Source organism: Aotus nancymaae, unplaced genomic scaffold (genome assembly GCF_030222135.1).
Source record: "Aotus nancymaae isolate 86718 unplaced genomic scaffold, 86718_ANA_hifiasm-v0.15.2.pri h1tg000059l, whole genome shotgun sequence".
Classification (NCBI taxonomy): Eukaryota; Metazoa; Chordata; class Mammalia; order Primates; family Aotidae; genus Aotus; species Aotus nancymaae.
In genome coordinates, this window is record NW_026988473.1 from 55,410,140 (window position 1) to 55,432,803 (window position 22,664).

At 40.4% G+C, this 22,664-nt stretch overlaps 2 protein-coding genes across 2 annotated transcripts in view; one reads left to right on the top strand and one right to left on the bottom strand.

Annotated features, from left to right (window-relative positions):
• The first annotated feature begins 714 nt into the window (after window positions 1–714).
• On the top strand, window positions 715–6,288 carry LOC105720069 (olfactory receptor 52B4). The gene is given in 5 exon segments (XM_064365619.1): window positions 715–760; window positions 5,275–5,515; window positions 5,517–6,005; window positions 6,007–6,244; window positions 6,247–6,288. Coding segments are annotated over 5 exon segments (1,056 nt in total).
• Window positions 6,289–14,420: 8,132 nt separating this feature from the next.
• The window catches only part of RRM1 (ribonucleotide reductase catalytic subunit M1), a 44,106-nt gene continuing 35,862 nt past the window's right edge, over window positions 14,421–22,664 (bottom strand). The window contains exons 16-19 of the mRNA XM_064365238.1: window positions 19,580–19,715; window positions 18,401–18,496; window positions 16,817–17,005; window positions 14,421–15,124 (exon numbers count right to left, since the gene is read on the bottom strand). Of these exons, the coding sequence (XP_064221308.1) occupies window positions 14,936–15,124; window positions 16,817–17,005; window positions 18,401–18,496; window positions 19,580–19,715 (610 nt within the window). The 3' untranslated portion in view covers window positions 14,421–14,935. The remainder of the gene's footprint in view (window positions 15,125–16,816; window positions 17,006–18,400; window positions 18,497–19,579; window positions 19,716–22,664) is intronic.

Genomic DNA, 22,664 nt, shown 5'->3' on the forward strand with positions numbered 1-22,664 from the left:
AAAAAATAAAATAAAATAAGTAGGGAATGTGAGGGAGTTTATCTGAATAACTTTTTTACTCATGTGATCCTAAAACTAACCTTTAATCTTTCATGAGCCAGATGGCTCTCTCAGGGGGAGGGCAACCAGATTTATCAACCACAAATGGTGTTTGCTTTAGGCCTCAAAACGTGGCCTTTAATCGTTATCCATAAGTGTGTTGACTCAGAGCCTCTGTTATTACATCTGTACTGAATAAATTCCTAGAATACCAGCTAGTTGGGGTGGTGGCTGCTACCTCTCTCAGGAGTGTCTGTGAGTGGCCATGGACACCTCTAGCCCACTCTTTCACTGGAGATTTGTGTTTGAGTGAATTTGTTCATCCATCACTGGGTCAGGTTCTGCAGGTCAGACCCCAACAGCTGATGCCCCATGTGAGGAGGCTGCAACTGACAGCTGGTGCCACAAGTGAGGAGAGCTGTAACAGATTGAGGATCATGATGGAACCCCTGAAAACGAAGATGAAAAGGACTGCACAGTAAGTCATTGGTACCTACTTGGGATTACCAAGTTCGGGGGGGATTGTTCAGGCTAGGGTTTCATCATGGGACAATAGTTATCAGCTCAACAGAAACAGTATATAAAAGTATTGAAACAGCTCCTTTAAGCTAGCAGAGCCTCGGTTTCACAGGCTCAATTAAGGGATCTAATGCAAACTATTTTTTTCCAAAGCCCATGGTTCTTCGCAGAAAGTACGCTAGACATAAAGCTCTGGGAACAAGTGGGGAGAAATCTTAAACAGCATCATGCAAAAGGGCAACGAGTCCCAGTAACATCATCACTGGGTCAAAACAACAAAGAGGTTTTGTTGAAAAAACAAATGGAGGTTTTGCCTGAGGCCATTCCTCCACTAGGCAAAAGGACAAAAGACATGCTCCAGCTATGAAACACTGTCTTAGGCAAGTGGCATTAGAAGGGGAGTTCTTGGCCCACTTGGTAATGCAAGATCAACAAGGCAATCAGGTGTATGTTTATACAAAGATAAGAAAAAAGGCTTTAGAGGCTGAAACCACGCAGCCAAGTGGTGGTGGGTGAAAGAAAATGTTTGGCAGCAAGGAAGCTTATGACACCCCAGGCACCCAGTGGTGGGAGGAGGGAGCAGCACAAACAAAACATGGCACAAACAAAAGGCAGCGCCTAGGCGAGTGCAACATAGCCACTGCCCAGGACCTCACCCCTGTCCTCTGGCTCCATAGGCAGCCCATGGCAAAATTTCCTATGTTCCTTCTATATAAGCAATGTCCCAAATTATAATTCTCTGCTAAGATTTTAGTAAAATTCAAGAATTTGTAAGACTTTTTCTGATAATGGCCACTGTTGATGATACCCCTGACATGACTCTCTCAAAATCTTATTTAAGTAAAAGAGTAGCCTCTAAAGGGAGAGAAATTACAGAGAGCCCATGAATTAGTTAAGGAGCAATTAAAAGCCAGCCATATGGCTTTGCTCCCCAGTAGAAAGGAATTTCCCAGTTGCATAAATTATTCATTGTATGGATATTTTACTAGGCAACCCCAATGGAGCCTGTACTTCTAAGGTTATATAGCTCTGTCCAAAAGAATACACAGTTAAGAGGTTTAATCATAGCACCTGAAAAAGTACAAATGTCCTCTCCTTGGAAATATCTTGTAAGCATACTGACTTCCTGGTCAGTAAGACCTCAAAAGGTTAAATTAAATACTAGCAACTTACACACCTTAAATCATTCTCAAAAATTACTAGGCAATATAAACTAGAGTCCTGTATGCCCTTTTTATTCAACTTCAGCAATTGCTAGATCAACATACACATCACATTTTTTATTACTACATACGTTCAAGCCCACAGCTCACTGCCTGGCCCATTGGCTTATGGCAAAGAACAAGCAGACCTACAAGTGATGACATCCCTGCTTGACCAAGCCACCCAATTGCATCAATTTTTCCACCAACATTGGAGAAATTTAACTAAACAATTTCAGCTTACCCAGAGACTGGTTAAACAAATTATCCTGCAATGCCCAGATTTCAAGGTCATAGGCAGTCCCCTCCTTCAACAGGAGTTAACCCCAGAGGACTAGAACCTAATCAGTTATGACAAACAGATATTACACAGATCCCTGAATTTAGAAAATTAAGATATGTGCATGTATCCATTGGTACCAACACTCATCTAATTAGTGCACATGCCCTTCATGGAGAGTCTATTCAATATGTTATTAAACATCTTCTCTTAACTTTTGTGTTTGTGGGGCAACCCACAGAAATTAAAACTGATAATGGTCCAGCTTGTGCCAGCTCACAATTTCAACAATTTGTCACAGGTGGTACATTCAACATTCCACAGGCATCCCATATAACCCCCAAGGACAAGCCATAGTAGAACATGCCCGCTCCACCCTTAAAAATATGCTCAGAAAACAAAAATAGGGAAGTATGAGTAAAGATCCTGCAACACTACTAGCACAAGCCTTATTTACCTTTAATTTCTTAAATTTGGATGATAGATTTCAATCAGCTATAGAAAAGCACTTTGTTAAAACCTCTCAAGATAGAAACAGAAAGATTAGAAAGAGAAATAGAGGGAAAGAATGAGTCACCATATCACATCTACTCTAAAATTGACCACATATTAGGAAATAAATCACTCCTCAGCAAATGCAAAAGAACAGAAATCATAACATACAGTCTCTCAGACCACAGTGCAATCAAATTAGAACTCAGGATTAAGAAACTTAGAACCACACAAGTTGACGGAAACTGAACAACTGGCTCTTGAATGTTTACTGGATAAACAATGAAATGAAGGCAGAAATAAAGAAGTTCTTTAAAACCAAAAAGAACGAACACACAATGTACCAGAATCTCTGGGACACATTTAAAGCAGTGTCTAGAGGAAAATTTATAGCAATAAATACCCACATGAGAAGCAAAGAAAGATCTAAAATCGACACCGTATCATCAAAATTGAAAGAGCTAGAGGAGCAAGATCAAAAAAACTCAAAAGCTTGCAGAAGACAAGAAGTAACTAAGATGAGAGTAGAACCGAAGGAGATAGAGAAACATAAAACCCTTCAAAAAATCAACAAATCCAAGAGCTGGTTTTTTGAAAAGATCAACAAAATAGACAGACCACTAGCCAGATTAATAAACAAGAAAAGAGAGAAGAATCAAATAGATGCAATAAAAAATGGTAGAGGGGATATCACCACCAATTCCACAGAAATACAAACTACCATCAGAGATTACTACAAACAACTCAATGCACATAAACCAGTAAACCTGGAAGAAATGGATAAATTCCTGGACACTCGTACCCTCACAAGCCTAAACCAGGAAGAAGTCCAAAACCCTGAATAGACCAGTAACAAGGGCTGAAGTTGAGGCAGCAATTAATAGCCTACCAACCAAAAAAAGCCCAGGTCCAGATGGGTTCACAGCCAAATTCTACCAGACATACAAGGAGGAGCTGGTACCACTCCTTCTGAAACTATTCCAATCAATACAAAAAGGGAATCCTTCCCAAATCCCTTTATCAGACCAACATCATCCTGATACCAAAACCTGGAAGAGACTCAACAAAAAAAGAAAACTTCAGGCCAACATCCATGATGAACATAAATTCAAAAATCTTCAATAAAATACTGGCAAACCAATTGCAACAGCACATCAAAAAGCTTATCCATCATGATCAAGTAGGCTTCATCCCGGGGATGCAAGACTGGTTCAACATACGCAAGTCTATAAATGTAATCCACCACATAAACAGAACCAAAGACAAAAACCACATGATTATTTCAATGGATGCAAAGAAGGCCTTAGACAAAATTCAACAGCCGTTTATGCTAAAAACTCTCAGTAAACTAGGTATCGATGGAACTTATCTCAAAATAATAAAAGCTATTTATGACAAACCCACAGCCAATATCATACTAAATGGGCAAAAACTGGAAGCATTCCCTTTGAAATCTGGCACTAGACAAGGATGCCCTCTCTCACCACTCCTATTCAATATAGTATTGGAAGTTCTAGCCAGAGCAATCAGGCAAGAAAAGGAAACAACAGGCATTCATTTAGGAAAGGAGGAAATCAAATTGTCTCTATTTGTGGGCGACATGATTGTATATTTAGAAGACCCTATAATCTCAGCCCAAAATCTCCTTAAACTGTTAAGCAACTTCAGCAAAGTCTCAGGATACAAAATCAATGTGCAGAAATCACAACCATTCCTACACACCAATAAATTCCATCTGACCCAGCAATCCCATTACTTGGTATATATTTAAAGGATTATAAATCATTCTGTTATAAAGACACATGCACACGTATGTTCATTGCAGCACTGTTTACAATAGCAAAGACCTGGAACCAACCCAAATGCCCATCGACGATAGACTGGACAAGGAAAATCTGGCAAATATACACCATGAAATACCATGCAGCCATAAAAATAATAAGGTTGTGTCCTTTGTAGGGACATGGATGAATCTGGAAACCATCATTCTCAGCAAACTGACACAAGAACAGAAAATCAAACACCGCATGTTCTCACTCATAGGCGGGTGTTGAACAATGAGAACACATGGACACAGGGAGGGGAGTGTCACACACTGGCATCTGTTGTGGGGGAATAGGGGAGGGACAGTGGAGAGTAGGGAGGTTGAGGAGGGATAATGTGGGGAGAAATGCCATATATAGGTGACAGGGGGATGGAGGCAGCAAACCACATTGCCTTGTAGGTACCTATGCAACAATCCTGCATGTTCTGCCCATGTACCCCAGAACCTAAAGTGCAATGAAATATATATATATAAAAGAATTTTTGGCTGATAGAAGCCTAATCCCCTTTACCTTTAGTTCATCAAGAAAAGCAAATAATAAAAATAAAAAGAAAAGAAAAGCAAATAACTAGGAAATGTGGAGGAGGTTATCTGAATAACTTGTTTATTCATGTGATTCTAAATTAACTTTTAATCTTTCACGAGCTAGATGGCTCTCTCAGGGGTAGAGCAACCAGATTTATCACCCACAAATGGTGTTTGCTTGAAACCTGGCCTTTAATCATTATCCGTAAGTGTGTTAACTCAGAACCTCTCCTATTAAATCTGTACTGAATAAATGCCTAGAATACCAGCTGGTTGGGGTTGTGGTTGCTACCTCTCTCAGGAATGTCTGTGAGTGACCATGGACACCCCTAGCCTACTCTTTCACTGGAGATTTGTGTTTAAGTGAATTTGTTCATCTGTCACTGAATCAGGGTCTGCAGGTCAGACTGCAAAAACCTTCAGTATCTCCTACATCAACTTCTTCCTGTTGGGTTTCCCTGGACTTCAAGAGTGGTAGCCCCTCCTGGTCCTGCCTCTTGTCTTTCTCTATGTGACCATCATCTCTGCAAATGCCCTGGTCATCTACACAGTGGTTGCCCAGCAAAATCTGCATCAGCCTATGTATATGCTCATCACTCTGCTCCTAGCTATCAGCATTTGTGCTGCCACAGCTGATGACTAAAATGCAGGAGGGCTTTGTGCATTATGCTAACCCCATATCACTGCATGGCTGCCTGACCCAGATGTTCTTTATCTACTTCACCTTCCTCCTGGACTACAACCTCCTTCTGGCCATGGCCCTGGACCACTACATGGCCATCTGCCACCCACTCCACTATTCTGACCTTATGACCTGCCAGCTGCTGGGCCTGCTGGCCATTCTTGCCCTGACACAGAGCCTGGGAGTTGCAGTCCCCTTGCTTCTGCTAACTGCAAAAGCCCAATTCTGCCGCACAGCAGTGATTCAGCACTTCACTTGTGAGTACATTGCACTGTTGAGCACAGCTTGTGGAGATCTGACCTTCAACATCTGGCTGGGGATGGCTATGCAGTTGGTCACTGTAACCTTTGATCTGGCCCTGCTGGGGACCTCCTACACCTGCATCATCTATGATGCCTTCTGGGTCTCTTCTTGGGGAGCCCAACCCAAGGCCTTACACACGTGACTCCCACTTACTGGTCATCCTCACCCTCTACCTCTCTGGTCTTTCCACTTCCATTATCTCCCAAGTAGCCAAGACTGGGTCCCAGGATGTCCAGAATCTACTCAGTGCCATATATTTGCTGCTTCCAGGAGCCTAGAATCCTGTCATTTATGGGGTGAGAACTAGGGAGATCCAGCAACATGTAGAAAAGATGCTCTGTGGAAAGGAAAAAGTCCAAAATGCAGAGGAGAAGCCAAGAGGCTGCAGAACATGAGAGTGGAGAGGAAATTGCCAGGGTGAGATGACTTTACTAACTTGGGAGGTTGGGGCTATGACCTCTGAGAAGAGATAAGCAGGCAGTACTCAAGGACAGGCTGGAATTTCCTCAGCAGATTATGGGCTCAACAGCAGGCCCCCTATTAGCCAACTGTTGCTCGTTAAATTCTTAGAATGTTCTTTCTGTTTTTACCCCCAGTAATAAAAGTGTGTTTACCTATTTATTCTTCTTGGCTTATTTTCTCATCCTCTTTCTCTCAACTCCTGAGAAAGTCCCAACTAATATCTGGATGTATGAAACTTAACTAAGGGAGTCTTACAGAGCAAGTCATATAGACCACAACCTGCCCCAAACACCACTCTGAAACAAATAAACAGGCAGGCCCTTCCCTGGGGCCCAGTCTCTCCCAAACATAGCCTAAGCTTGACATTAAGTTTATTCTGACCTAATACACAGGTCAGCCGTGAGGCTTCCAGTTTAATCCAGGTACCAGGCTGGGTTCTAGAGTCCAGTCAGTCCCAGACACAGGTGAGGTTCTTTCCTGAGATCCCAAAGCTGTACAGGCACACAGGTCAGGTTTACCCCACAGTGTGCAGTCTAGCCCACACAAACAGGTCAGGTCCTGCCCAAGGGCCCCAGTCTGACACACACCTAGACCAGATCTTCTTCTGGGTCCCTGTCTGACCCAAAGACCAGAGTAGACTCTACCTGGGAAACCCAAACTTATCACACAGGTCAGACTTTGAGGCCTCCATGCTGATCTCAGGCACACAGATAGGGTCCTGCCCTGGAGCCCACATCTGACCCAAAAACCAGACTAAGCCCTGATCTGGGATCCAGATCCAAGTTGGAATCAAACCCATAGGCCATTCTTCCCATGACAGCCAATGTGATCTACCTAAAAGCTACCCCTGCTTTAAAGACTCCCACAGCTCTGGCTGAGCATGGTGACTCACACCTGTAATCCCAGCACTTTGGGAGAACAAGGCAGGCAGATCACTTGAGGCCAACATGGTGAAAGCCTGTCTCTACCAAAAATACAAAAATTAACCTGGTGTGGTGGCATGTGCCTATAGTCCTAGCTACTCGGATGGCTAAGGCAGGAGAGAATTGCTTGAACCCAGGAGGCAGAGGCTGCCATGGGCCAAGATCGAGCCATTGCACTCCAAGAGTGAGCCAAGATCAAGCCATTGGCAAATAAAGTATTTGCTAATTATTTATTTGACAGAGGATTAATACCCAGCCTGGGCAACAGAGCGAGACTCTGTCTCAAAATTAAAAAAAAAAAAAAAGACTTTCAAAGCTCCTTATCATCTACAGAAGGAAAGAGTGTTCAGGGATATCCCAGAAAGGGGCTGCAGTGCCTGCACACCGACTGTACAGAATCATCTGCTAAACAAGCCTGAGTTTTCTCTTCCTCTGTCAATTGATCATAGGGAACTCCCCATGAGGCCCTAGGTGCAGGCTGGGAAAGAAAAGGCAGTGTAGCAGGAGTGGAGACCTTGGGCTTTTGGGTCACTTCATGTAATTCACTTGTGCCTTCAGGGTTTGCTTAAGACTGATTTTGTATATATCACTTCCATTTGATGATGGAGTGCTGCTGTGCATGCTCAATTTTATGGCAAGGTGAGTCAGATAACAGTCAGCTCAAGTTACATGTTAATTTGGTGGCCCATGGTTAAGTGTTGTCTCTACCAAGGCGAGCCAAAAGTTGTTTCTCAAAAGGAGAGTAGTTATCCACAGGGGATGATGGCAGGGCTTTGGTCCAAAGTCCTAAGAGCCTGTCCTGTGATTCACTTACAGGGGTCTGCCAAAGGCTCCAGTGAGCATCTCTATCTGCCACTGCCAATTCAAGCAGCATTGGATCTGATGGATCAGAGATGGCCCAAGTAACAGAGAAACTTCCCTGGCAGCCTGGACTTGTAGCAGTGCCTTCTCTTGTTCTGGGCCCCACAACTGGCAGCTTTTGGTAAATAGGATGGAGTAGCATGCCCCAGTGTGCTGCTCCAAATGAATCCTAAATTCAGTGGGGGTAATTAGATTTCAGAGTGGCATGTGAAGGCACTCAATTGCCATAACCAAGCTGGGAATGGTTACCATGATTTTTTACCTCCAAGACTCAAAGAGGTACACTAAGTGCCATGCCTCTTTCTTGCTTGTAGGAGGGGTCAGATGCAACAATTTATCCTTCACTTTAGAAAGGGTATCTCAACATGCCTCAAACTAGATGCCTAGAAATTGCACTTATGGGCCGAACGCAGTGGCTCACACCTGTAATCCCAGCTCTTTGGGAGGCTGAGGCAGACAAATCACGAGGTCAGGAGATTCAAGATCATCCTGGCCAACATGGTGAAACCTCATCTCTACTAAAATACAAAAAAAGTAGCTGGGCGTGCTGGCACACACCTTTAGTCCCAGCTACTCGGGAGGCTGAGGCAGGGGAATAGCTTGAGCCCGGGAGGCGGGGGTTGCAGTGAGCTGAGATTGCACCACTGCACTCCACCCTGGCAATAGAGCAAGACTCTGTCTCAAAAAAAAAAAAAGAAAAAAGAAAAGAAAAAAGAAAAAAACAAATTGCACCGATGTAGAAGGTGACCCTGAATTTTAGAGTTCCACCTTCTGACATGCAAGTATCCTACCAATGAATCTAGAGTAGTCACTACTTCTTGCTCACAGGTCCAATCAATATAATGTCACCAATGTATTGGACCAGTGATACCTTGTGGAAAAGAAAGCTGATCAAAATCCTGTAAACTAAATTATGATGTAGGGTTGGAGAGTTTACCAGCGAGGCAGGACAGTGAAGGTGCATTGCTGGCCTTTCCAGATGAAAATAAATTGTTTCTTGTGGTCTTTACTAAGAGGTATGGAGAAAAAAGCATTTGCCAGATCAGTAGCTGCATACCAGGTACCAGGATACATGTCAACTTGTTCAAGCAATGGAACTGCCTCTGGTTGGAGTCATCACCCAGTTAAGCTTATGATAATCCAGTCATTCTCCAAAATCCATGTTTTCTGCAAAGGCCAAACAAGTAAGTTGAATGGGGATGGGGTGGAAATTACTTCTAGGTACTTTAAGACCTTGATGGTGGCACTAATTTCTGCCATCCTTCCAGGAATGCAATACTGATTTTGGTTTATCATTTTCCTAGGTAGAGGCAGTTCTAGTGGCTTCCACTTGAACTTTCCCACTATAATAGCCCTCACTCAAGTCAGAGAACCAATGTGGTTGGCTTTCTGTGCCAGTTGCTGAGTTTATCTATTCCAATCATGCATTCCCAAACTGCATAGTGAAATAACCACAGGATGGTTTCAGGGATCCCTGGACCCGCTGTGAGACAGACTGGAGCTAAAACTCCACTGATTCACCTGACTTCTATAAACTCCTACTCCAATTGGAAGATCACAGTGACATTTTTAGTTTCCTGGAACTGGTGTTAGTTTAGGTCTGTGTCTGGTGATCCTTGAAAGGTTTCTTTCTTTTTCCCAATGTAGTTACTCTAGTACAAGGCCACAGATCCTTCTGGGAAAGACTGGGAGAAAGATTTAACAGTATATATCTTAAGCAGTGTGTGGGATCCTTCCTCAAGGGCACCTGGTCTCCCCTTCATTCAAGGGGTTCTGGGTCTATAAACCAGTTCAAATCTGGGAATTTATTGAGGGGCCATAATTCTGGTTTTATTATTCAAATTAGACTTGTTCACTTCACCTAAAACCCTTCTGCTTATATTGATCAAGTGAGAATTTAATAAATTTCCCATGTATTTCACTTCAAAGAACTCCATGATCACCTAGCCAAACTACATCTCTGTGAGTCAGACTTTTTTTTTTTTTGAGACAGGGTCGCTCTATTGCCTAGGCTGGAGTGCAGTGGCACAATCTCGGCTCACTGGAGCCTCTGCCTCCTGGGTTCTCCTGCCTCAGTCCCCCAAGTAGCTGGTACTACAGATGCGTGCCACCACACCAGGTTAATTTTTGTATTTTTGGTAGAGACAGGCTTTCACCATGTTGGCCACGCTGATCTCAAACTCCTGGCCTCAAGTGGTCTGCCCACCTCAGCCTCCCAAAGTGCTGGGATTACAGGTGTGAGCCACAGCATCTGCTCCCGTTAGATGATTCTTCTGATTGCTGCTTTAACTCTGCTGTCCATTATAATAACCATTCCCACCTTGCCTTTGGCACTTAAGTGTCTCTACCTGCCACCATGGGATTCAATTACTCCCACTGAATTTAGGTTTCCCAATTCAGTGGTAGCAATTCACACTGAATTTCAGACCTACAGGAAAGAGCAATCACAGAGGTCTTTAAGGATGCTGAGGCTCCACTCACAAATTTACTTCTCAGTTATGGTGAAGTTTCCTCTAGACTTCCCTCAGGGTGGGAAAACTGGTCTTTTAAATGACAAATCTACTCTTAACATTTCAATCTCCCTAACCCTCTGAACTACTTCCTCTACAGTATACCAAGGCCCGAGTGGCATTTCAGCTTCATTTACTGAGGGCAAATTTTGGTCTATGTTTCAGCCAATCAACCAACCTACCAACCAACCACTTAGAGCAGGCACTTTTGATCCCCCCCACTGCAATATTAAATCCAAAATCCCTGCTTTGTGGGCCCATATCAATAAACCGAGCCTGATCCAACATTATGTTCCTTCCACCATTATCACATACCCTCAATATCCATTTCCACACATATTCTCAAATGGGAAGAATCATGTAGTTCTCGAGTGTAGCACACCTCACAGATCTCACTTTTACCTCACCTTTGTGGCCTGCTGGGACTTGGGTCTAGTTATAGGTTTAGAAGCAAAAAGGGGTGGTCACGAGTGGGTCCTGAGGACAATCAGCAGTGTCCTGCAAGGCAATTATCTCAGGGGAGGACATTAATTTCCTCAGGGAAAGCAGTTAATGTCAGATTAGGTATAATCAGTTTAGGTCAATCAGTTATCTCTGCTTCTACTAGCAATGAAGACTCATCAGAATTTAGGTATTCAGTATTACCAGCTTCATCAGGATTTTCCCATGTCACCATTCCAATTTTCACGATCCGATTCATTCCCAGTCAGTATCCTCACTTTAACAGTAGAGACACCTGCAAGGTTGGGAATTCAGTTTGCATTGTAATTCAGGCACTTGCAAAATGAGATTCAGGGTTTGGTTTCAGAAATCTCAACTCTGCAGGTACAGAAGGTAAAAGTTTCTTTCAAAGCAGACACAGAAATGTTCAGTCATGTAAGTGGCACTTGAGAATTTAAATCCCTGAAGTCATCCTTTTCTTTGTCCATTTTGTGCAGTGCAATTAAAAGCAACCAACCAAACTTATTAGTTTGACAACAGTTTGAGGGTATCATATATCTCTGTCAAAACATTAACTGAACATGCACTAAAAGGAACAAAGACTTTGGTGATCATACATGACAAAGAATAGTCTCTGCAAAAAGTTTGGGCTGGGCATGGTGGCTCACACTTGTAATGCCAGCACTGTCGGGGGCTGAGGTGGGCAGAACACTTGAGGCCAGGAGTTCGACACCAGCCTGGCCAACATGGTGAAACCCCATTTCCACTAAAAACACAAAAATTAGTAGCCAGGTATGGTGGCGAACACCTGTAATCTCAGCTACTCAGGGGACTAAGGCTTAAGAATTGACTGAACCCAGAAGCAGAGGATGCAGTGAGCTGAGATCACACCGCTGCACTCTGGCCTGGGTGACACAGCAAGACACTGTCTCAAAAAACAAACAAACAAACAAACAAACATTTGGAAATGTCTTGAATGAAATACTACAGTCTTCAACATAGCAATGAAACAAAAAACTGTATGCCCTGGAGTAGGACAATCTGATCACTGAAGTTACCTCATTATAATAGCCAAATGTCCAATTTTCAACAACAAAAGTCACAAGGCATACAAAAAAAAAAAAGAAAGCATGGCCCATTCAAAGTAACAAGAAAAAATGATAGACACCATCCCTGAGAGAGCCAAGACACTGGACTTACTCAACAAAGACATTAAAACAACTGTATTAAATATATTCAAAAAGCTAAAGGAAAAGATGAACAAATAAGTAAAAGAAATCAGAAAAACCAGAATATCAACAGAGACAAAAATTACAAAGAATAAAAATTCTTGAGTTGAAAAGAATAACTGAAATGAAAAATTCACCAGAGGAGAACAACAGTAGATTTGAGCAGGAAGAAGAATCAGAAAATGAGAAGATAGGACACTGAAATTATCAAGTCTGGGAATAGAAAGAAAAAATAAAGAAAAGTAAACAACGCCTAACAGACCTATGGAACACCATCAAGTCAACCCATAGATGCACTATGGAAGTCCCAAGGAGAAAGGGGAAGAAAAATTATCTAAAGAAATAATAGCCAAAAACATCCCAAATTTAAATAAATATGTGAATCTACAAATCTAATAAGCCCACTAAGTCCCAAATAGGATAAACTCAGAGACCCAAACCAAGACACATTATAATGAAATTGTCAAGTCATTAAGAAGGCTATTTAAAAAAATACAAGCTGGGAATGGTGGCTCACACCTGTAACTCCAACACTTTGAGAGGCTGATAGGAAGATCACTTGAGCCCAGCAGATCGAGGCCGCAGTGAGCTATGATGGTACCACTGCACTGCAGTCTGTGCAACAGAGCAAGACCTTGTCTCAAAAATCAAAACCAAAACAAAAATATAAAAAATAAGCATTGTGTAAAGATGTGGAGAAAATGGTACCCTACTGTATTGCTGGTGGAAATGTAAAATAATGCAGCTGCTGTCAAAAAGTTTGCTAGTTCCTCAAAAAGTTAAAGATAGAATTACCATAATTTCCAGCAACTTCACTCCTGTATACATACTCCCCAAAAGAATTGAAAGCAGGAACTCAATAGATACTTGTAAATCAATATTCACAAGAGCATTAGTCACAATTCCTTAAAAGAAAGAAACAACCCAAATATCCATCAAAAGATAGTGGATTAACAAAGTATGGTAAGCCAGGTGTGGAGGCTCATGCATGTAATCCCAGCACTTTGGAAGGCCGAGGCAGGTGGATCACTTGAGGTCAGGAGTTCAAGACCAGCCTGGCCAATATAGTGAAACCCCATCTCTACTAAAAATACAAAAATTACCTGAGTGTGGTAGCGTATTCGGGTAAATCCCTTGAGGCCAGGAGTTTGAGACCAGCCTGGCCAACATGGCGAAACCCCATCTCTACAAAAATTAGCCAGGCATAGTGGTGCACACCTATAATCCCAGCTACTCAGGAAGCTGAGGCACAATAATTACTTATCGCTTGAACCCAAGAGGTAGACATTGTAGTGAGCCAAGCCAAGATCACATAGCCTGGGTGACAGAGCAAGATTCTGTCTCAAAAAAAAAGTGTGGTATACATACAGAATGAAATCTGGATACGTGCTATAATATGGATAAACTTTGAAAACATTATGCTAAATAAAATAAGCCAGACATGCATTCCACTTATGAGGTACCTAGAATAGGCATATTCATAGAGAAGTAAAGTAGAATAGATGTTACCAGGGACTTAGGGGTGGGGGAATGAGGAGTTAATGTTCTTATTTATACAGAGTTTATGTTTGGGATGATGAAGTTCTGGAAACAAATAGTGGTGATGGTAGTGTAACACTGAGAATGTGCTTAAGCCACTGAATTATATGTTTAAAAATGGGTAAACTGTAAATTATGTGTTATGTATATTTTACTACAGAAAGGAAAAAAAGACGAAAAAGGCATATAATGTCATCCTAAAGGGCCGGGCACAGTGGCTCACACGTGTAATCCCAGCACTTTGGGAGGCTGAGGCAGGCAGATCACCTGAGGCAGGGAGTTTAGACCAGCCTGACCAACATGGAAAAACCCCGTCTCTACTAAAAATACAAAATTAGCCAGGAGTGGTAGCACATGACTGTAATCCCGGATACTCAGGAGGCTGAGGCAGGAGAATCACTTGAACCCAGGAGGCGGAGGCTACAATGAGCTGAGATCATGCCATTGCACTCCAGCCTGGATAACAAGGGCAAAATTCCATCTCAAAAACAAAAAAAAAAGTCCTCCCTGAATTCTCAAAGAACAGAAAATGTTTTTTTCAAATTTGACTTTTATATGAAAGTAAATGACAAAGTTAATCTCATACAATCACTTAGAAATGTTTATCTTTATTTCAGAATAATAGGATCATATCCAGATAAAGGTCCTATATGACCATATCCAGATAAAGGTCCTATCAGCACTTTTTATGAGCTGTCACTCAGTTTTGCTTCTAGAGACCCACCAGTCAAAGCTGTAAAACTAAATCTCCTTAACAAAACTGAAGTCATCAGAAAAGCAGTGCTAAAGGGGTGATGAAACCTTACTTAATCACTCCTTGTATGCAAGATGACTTATTTTGCATTCCTAAAACTTCTACTTTTATTCCCAATATATTGGTTTTTTTTTTCAAAAGCATCATTTTCATGAAAATTCCAATATATGAGTTAAAAAAAAAAAAAAAACCATTACAATTATCCTATATAGACAATACTTTAAATCATTCCTTTTGCCTGAAGCAGGGTCCAGCAAAGCCTTACCACCTCAAGCAAACCCACTACACCTATCTATGCTCAAAAAGTAGTTTGGCTATTGAAGACATGCTGGTCTCTCCCAAGCTTTCCTCAGGATCCACACATCAGACATTCATCTCTGTTCTCCAAAGAGCACACCATAGCTGCTGTGTTCCTCTCCTTCTCTTCTTCCTCTTTTGATACCTTTTCCTTATCTTTTAGCTTTTCCTTATTTAGAGTGAACTGGATTGGATTAGCTGCTGGTCTTGTCCTTAAATAATACATCCCAGTCTTCAAACCCTACAAGGAAAACAAATACAATTATTAGGAGAAACTTTTCGAGAATAGTCCTTAAATAATACATCCCAGTCTTCAAACCCTACAAGGAAAACAAATACAATTATTAGGAGAAACTTTTCGAGAATACTAGACATTCCACACCAATATTTAAAATACATTCTTGGCTGGGCACAGTGGCTCATGCCTGTAATCCCAGCACTTTGGGAAGCCGAGGCGGGTGGATCATTTGAGGTCAGGGTTCAAGATCAGCCTGGCCAACATGGTGAAACCCCATCTCTACTAAAAATACAAAAACTACCCGAATGTGATAGCGCATACCTGTAAATCCCAGCTACTCAGGAGGCTGAGGCAAGAGAATCACTTGAACCCAGGAGGCGGAGGTTGCAGTGAGCCAAGAGTGTACCACTGCACTCCAGCCTGGGCAACAGAGTGAGACTCTGTCTAAAAAAATACAAAATAAAATAATAACGTTAAAATAAAAATAAAATACATTCCTGGCCAGGCACAGTGGCTCACACCTGTAATCTGAGCACTCTGGGAGGCCGAGGTAGGTGGATTGCTTGAGGCTAGGAGTCTGAGACAAGCCTGGTCAACATGGCAAAACCCCATCTCTACTAAAAATACAAAAGTTAGCCAGGAGTGGTGGCACCGCCTGTGATCCTGGCTACTGAGGAGCTGAAACACGAGAATCACTTGAACCCAGGACAGAGGTTGCAGTGAGCCAAGATCACGCAGTTGTACTCCAGCCTGGGCAACAGAGTGAGTCTCTGTCTCAAAATAAATCAATGCATGCATATGTACATACATACATACATAAATACATAAATAAAATACATTCCCATGAACCAGGCCAAAGTCTTTTTTAAACTTGGAATTCTATCTCCTCTAGGAGTACTCTCAAAAATGGTTTGAGTCAGACAGTAAACCCTGTTCTTTTCACCCCTAAAACAGGCTTATCTCTTTGGAAAGGTCAAACATTTTTATTATTTTGTCTTTGTTTTTATGTATATGACTTCCAAGTTTGCCCAAGACAACATGTCTGCCTTAGGTTATAACTATTTAGACAAGTGGACTGTGTCTCTGTATAACAACAGACTATAAAACTTCAAAGATAAGGATCATCATCTTCTATTCAGCATCCTCAGTCCTGGCATATACTAGATGTTCAATAAATCTTAAATAAAGAAACAAATTTATAATTCTACATAAATACCCAGAGAATAAGAACATAATCCAAAATCAGCAGACTTTACATGTAGCAATGACTAGCTAAGTGATCTGGCTTTTACATTTTTGAATAGTGGGTTGACATGTGCAAAGTTTTATTTGAGGAATAGTGATAATGCACACAAAATGACTGGGAGCAGAAATATTGGAAGCAATAAGGTCAGTTTAGAATAAAAGCAGCAGAATTGGAAGGAAGATACTTAAGAAATAATACAAAGGAACAATCAATACAACTTGGTTAGTAATTGCACGGAGACTAAAGGAAGGAAAGGATCACAGGTAACCAAGTTTTCAAACCTAAGAAGGAAAGAAACCTAACAAAAACAAGAAAATCCAAGGCAATACCTTGATTTGGTACAAAAACCATGGGTTGGTTTTTTTAACAGGTGGCTAGAACATAAAATCATTCCAATGCCAAAATATCTCAAGCTGGCAGTTAAGTCCTCCTTGATATTCTCTACTAACCTGCTTCCAGCCGTAGAAGTGCATACTAGTGAGTTTGCCATAGTTAGGCTCAGCAATGTGGATGTTCAAAGACTGGCTTTGATCAATGAAAGCACCTCTCTCAGCAGCCATCTTGAGAACAGTTTTCTGAGAGATTTCCCACACAGTTTTATAAAGTTGCTTCAAGTCATCAGGAATTTCTGGTATGCTCTAAAGAATGAAAATCAAATGTTTATTTTACTCTGGTAAACAAAGCAGTATGATGGTTTGACCTTGGTTCTACTTCCTGCCAGATTTGACCTTACCATTCAGTTATCATATAATATGATCTTTATCAAGTTTACCAAGACTATTTAGAAAGTTGAACAAAGCCCATCTAACTAACCAAATACCAATCTGGTGACAGTAATTTAAGCATTCCTTTTTTTTGGTCATAAGCCAATTAAAAAATTGGTTTATGATCCAAACATTCCTTCTTCTAGAGGCACTTAAGAAAGAAAGGAAAAGTCAGAGCTAAGCAGCAATAAATAACCCTTGAGTTTTGCAGAAAACACAAAAAAATGAGGGCTGTAATTCACAGGGATCAAGGGAAGCAATGAGATAAAACCCTTTAAATAAACTAGCATTCCAAACTACCTTTGGAATCCAAAGAAATCAGGTTTTCTTAGGTCTAGGGTTAACTTTCATTAAAACACACAGACTGGCTAATGCTAGTTTCTGTCATCAAATATGGAACTGTTACAGGACTCTTCATCTGTGTTGCTAAGCAGACCAACATTTAGCCAGAGGTCTCTACCTGCAAATAAATGCCTCTTGAAACTCAGCTGCAATATTTAAACTATTTGTGACTCTGTGTTTTGGACTATCAGTCCTCAATCTCTACCATGCCTTTTAATTAAGTTTGACTCTCTTAATTTCAGTCGATCAATGATCCCCCAAATTTTGATGCACTTTGGAATCACTGAAGGAATCTTTAAAAAGTATTGATGTCTGAGGCCAGGAACGGTGGCTCATACATATAATCCCAGCACTCTGAGAGGCCGAAACAGGCAGATCACCTGAGGTCAGGAGTTCGAAACTAGCCTGGCCAACATGGTGAAGCCCATCTCTACTAAAAATACAAAAATTAGCTGGGTGGCAGGAACCTGTAATCCCAGTTAATTGGGAGGCTGAGGCAGTAGAATCACTTGAACCTAGGAGGCAGAGGTTGCAGTGAGCCATGATCGCACCGCTGCACCCCAGCCTGGGCGACAAATACTCTATCTCAAAAAAAAAAAAAAAAAATTGATGTCTGGCTCCTGTTCCCAGACATTTAATTGGTAAGGAATGCAACCTAAGCTTCAGGATTTTAAAAGCTCCCCAGTTGAATCTAAGATGCAGAAAAATTAAGAACTACTATTTTATATTATTACATAAAAACAAGATGGTAAGGGCTAAGTAAAGATGTGTACAATCCTAGCACAACAATGCATAGGTGGACAAAGCTACAAAACCAGAGCCAAATGAACACAATGAAGTCGTTCTCTCCATTGTCTGGGATGAGTGAGGAGGCACCACATTGTCCAAGTCAGCCCCTGCCAAGCACATTTTATTTTCATTCTATACCTGGATAGAGCCATTGCATGCAATAATTTGGTTTTTCATCTCTTCATGCCATAGCCCCCGTTCAGTAAGATCTTTCAGTAAGTGAGGATTTACAATCTGTATGGAAAAGCAGAAAACATATGAAGTAATAAATAACAGTGACAGCCTAGATAGGACCACAGGTTTGAAGCTTAAACTAAAATCACTTAAGAATGATTTAATGTTAGATTGCTTTTTTGATAAATTATATTTTTTATAAAACTGAGACATCAATCCCACCACATAAAACTATATTCAAGATCCTGACATCTGTTATTCAGGAAAGAATATAATTAGCCAGGTGTGGTGATGCAGCCTGCCTGTAATCCCAGCCAATTGGGAGGCTGAGGCACAAGAATTGCTTAAACCCAGGAGGCAGAGGTTGCAGTGAGCCAAGGTCATACCACTGCACTCCAGCCTGGGTGACAAAGCGAGATACTTTCTCAAAATCAACAACAACAACAACAAAAACATTGTGATGTGGTAACTGTATACCTTTGATATACACACAATTTTTATTTGTCAATTATGCCTCAAAAAACTGAAAAAATATTTTAATTAAAAAAGAAACATAATATATGACATTTGCAAAAGTAAAAAGGACAACACCTAAGACGGGTAAATCTATAAATACTTAGGTTAAAAAAAATTACAAAACGTATCCTTCTTGAACTTTACAGAACTTTATTTCAAGATATCTGGAAATTCACAAATAGTCTTTTAAATTGAGGTTCTCAACCCTAGCTGCACATAAGAATTACCTGGGAACCTTAAAAAAAAAAAAAAATGTAGTCCCGCCCACCATAAATTCTATTTGGTAACCAAGTCTGAGAACCACTGCCTTCAATGCTACTTCTTTATACATTTTGAGTATCCTAACTTAAGCATCTGGAGGAAATTGTAGACTATATCACTATGATTACATAACAGTCAAACATGTTAACTCTACTATCAACAAGTTAGTTTGATACCCAACCCTCAATCATTCTTTCAACAGATTTATTAAATGCCTATTATGTGCTGAAATATTAATAACAAAAAATAATATTAGAGATGAAGATGACTCTCTTTATCAAAGCTTTGCATCCAAACTAAGAAAACGGGCTCCCAATATCAAGCTTTTGAAAGATCTCCCTGGAGGGCTGGTTGTGAACTGCTCACCTGAAATTCTCCTGACAAGACTCTGCGAGTATAGATGTTGCTGGTGTAAGGTTCAATAGACTCATTATTCCCCAGGATCTGAGCAGTGGAAGCTGTAGGCATCGGGGCAATAAGTAAACTGTTTCTTATACCATACCTAAAGAAAAGGAGATTATCAGGTACTAGTCCCAAAGCTACAATCTGCCAGGAAAGCAGCTACTTTAAGTCACTGTAGTAAATGTAGATGCTGTAACATCATAGATGCATTGAACTCATCTAATTCAAAAACTCCTACATGGAGGCAATTAAACTCCTACATGGAGGCAATTCCACAGTATGGATGCTATTATAGCTCACTCTCCTCTTAAATGCCTGACTCCTAAAGTGAATTAATACAATTTTTATTGTTGGCAATCCTTATCATGACTTGAAGCACTCCCCACCTGTATCAGGGTATGCTCATTCAACCCTCATTCTTTTCTAAGTGCCTAGGCCCATTCTAGAAAAATAATGATGAGAAAGTCGTCAGAATCAGACATGTATCACCGTAATTCTCCACTATAAGTGAACAGGAAAAAATTATGCTCAAAGTATATTCTTTAATTGTAAGTTCCTGGAAGAAGGTTAACATCTTTTGACTAATCAATGCCCAAGAGTACTTAAGGGAGAATATACTATCCGAGACACTGAGAAATCTCCCAACTGCCCCAGCTCACCCGTCAAAGCTCAGCCTAGTTGATACCAATTTTAAAACATCTTTCCTGATCAGGCAGGCACAAATACAAATGTCAAATACAAACATCTGCTCTGCAAACATTTTCTCTGACCTGTACCTTTCCATATGCCTTAACTATTTGTCTTCTTAGTCTCAAGTTTTTAAAACACAAACAGCCTTTTCTACATTCTATACCTATGGATTCATACAGTGCTTAGCTTACAGCCTCATATCCTGATGGAGTCTGTACAACTAGAGATTTGGTTTGGCTGTGTCCCCACCAAACCTCATCTTGAATTGTAGTTCCCATAATCCCCACGTGTTATGGGAGAGACCTGATAGGAGGTAATTTAATCATGGGGGAGGTTACCCTCATGCTGTTCTCATGATAGTGAGTTCTCACAAGATCTGGTTTTATAAGGGCTTTTCTCCCTTTACTCGGCACTTCACTTGCTGCCATATAAAAAAGGACCTGTTTGCCACCCCTTCTGCCATGATTCTAAGTTTCCTGAGGCCTCCCCAGCCCTGCAGAACTGTGAGTCAATTAAACCTCTTTCCTTTATAAATTACCTAGTCTCAGGCAGTTCTTTATAACAGTGTAAGAATGGACTAATACAACCGGGTTCTCTACTTTTTAGTTTTTATTATTTCTTTATTTACTTTATTTGGGGTGTGGTTTTCCACCTTACTTTGTCACTTTTTAGTGAGGTATCAAGCAAACTACCAACTATCTTCATGTCTTTACTTACTCATCTGTAAAATTGCAACATCATCTGTCTACAGACAGGAAAATGATGTGAGAAGTCCTGCATATATGATATATCCAAACTATAGAATTGTCTGTAATCATTAAAAATGTTAGGTAGATCTACATGTACTAAAAGAGAAAGAGCTCCAAAATAAATCACTAAATAACAAGTCTCAGAATATATCAAGTTTGGTTTCTTTTTTGAGACTGAGTCTCACTTAGTCACCCAGGCTGGAGTGCAGTGGCACGATCTCAGCTCACTGTAATCTCCACCTTCCAGGTTCAAGCGATTCTCATGCCTCAGCCTCCCAAGTAGCTAGGATTACAGGCATGCACCACATACCCAGCTAATTTTTGTATTTTAAGTACAGACAAAGTTTTGCCATGTTGACCAGGCTGGTCTTGAACTCCTGACCTCAAGTGATCCGCCCACCTCAGCATCTCAAAGTGCTGAGATTACAGACATGAGCCACGGCACCCAGCCCAGAATACATCAAGTTTGATCACATTTATATGACAAAACTGTGTATGTGTATCTATCTGCAAATGTACTGAAAAAGATGTAGAAAAAAATACATGCCATTAACAAGTCTTATCTCTGGGAAAAAGAGTAAGTTAGTTTTTTGGTTTATTTCCTGAGACGAATGGTTGGCAGAAGTATGAAGAAGGGCTTTTCCTTTCTATTTTATTTCTGTATTTGAACTCCATTAATAATAAATGTGTGTTCACATACTAATTTTGAAATTAGAAAAAAAGTTATGTATATAAAAAACTAAGCCATAGTATTTTGAGGAAAAAAATATAAAAATACAGTACAGGTCCATTTTCTAAAAAGTTGAATTTCCATGTAAATACACATGTGTGTACCCTTAGAAGAAAGCCTAAAGGATGACAGACACTAAGATGCACATACTTTTTTGTGGGGAGGCAATATTAGGATAATTTTCATTTTCTCTTTCCAAATCTATGTTTTCCTAAATTTTCTAACATGTATTATTTGAGTAAGAAAACAATTTTAAGGCAAACAGTCTTTTTAAAGAGCATTTTAAAGTTACTGCTTCATTCTCCAAATATTAATCACTTTGCATATATGCATTAACCCATAGATGACAAAGTTATCACAATAGAGAACAAAAACAATTTGTTTTGTTATTTACTCTGCAAAACATTCTGCCTGCCTTCCAATATCTTATTAGTTTGAAAGGCCTATAAAAACTCAATTTTAAAATTTTTCTTTCATATAGTTAAACACATTACCCTACAAAAGCTCTTCCAAAATCCTTTATTCCTATGACAATCAATTCAAACAAAAGCTATTTATAGCCCAATGTAACTAAATTGGGAAATAATAAGAATGAAAAACATTTTTTTTTAAAAAAAGCATAGTTGGAAAAAAGCCTTAATGAGAAAGAAAAGTACCTAATCTAGGTATGTTAAGTCCCTAAAATAAGATCAACTAATAATAGTAATTCCTACCATGTACTGAAATGCTTTCATTGTGCCAAGCAACTTACAAGTTACTCTATATATTATCTTACAAAGTCTTTTCCCAAAATAGCTCTGTGAGATAGGTCATTTTAGCCCCACTTGTAATAAATGAGTTTCAGAAGTTAAAATGACATATCTAACTTCTAAAGAGCCAG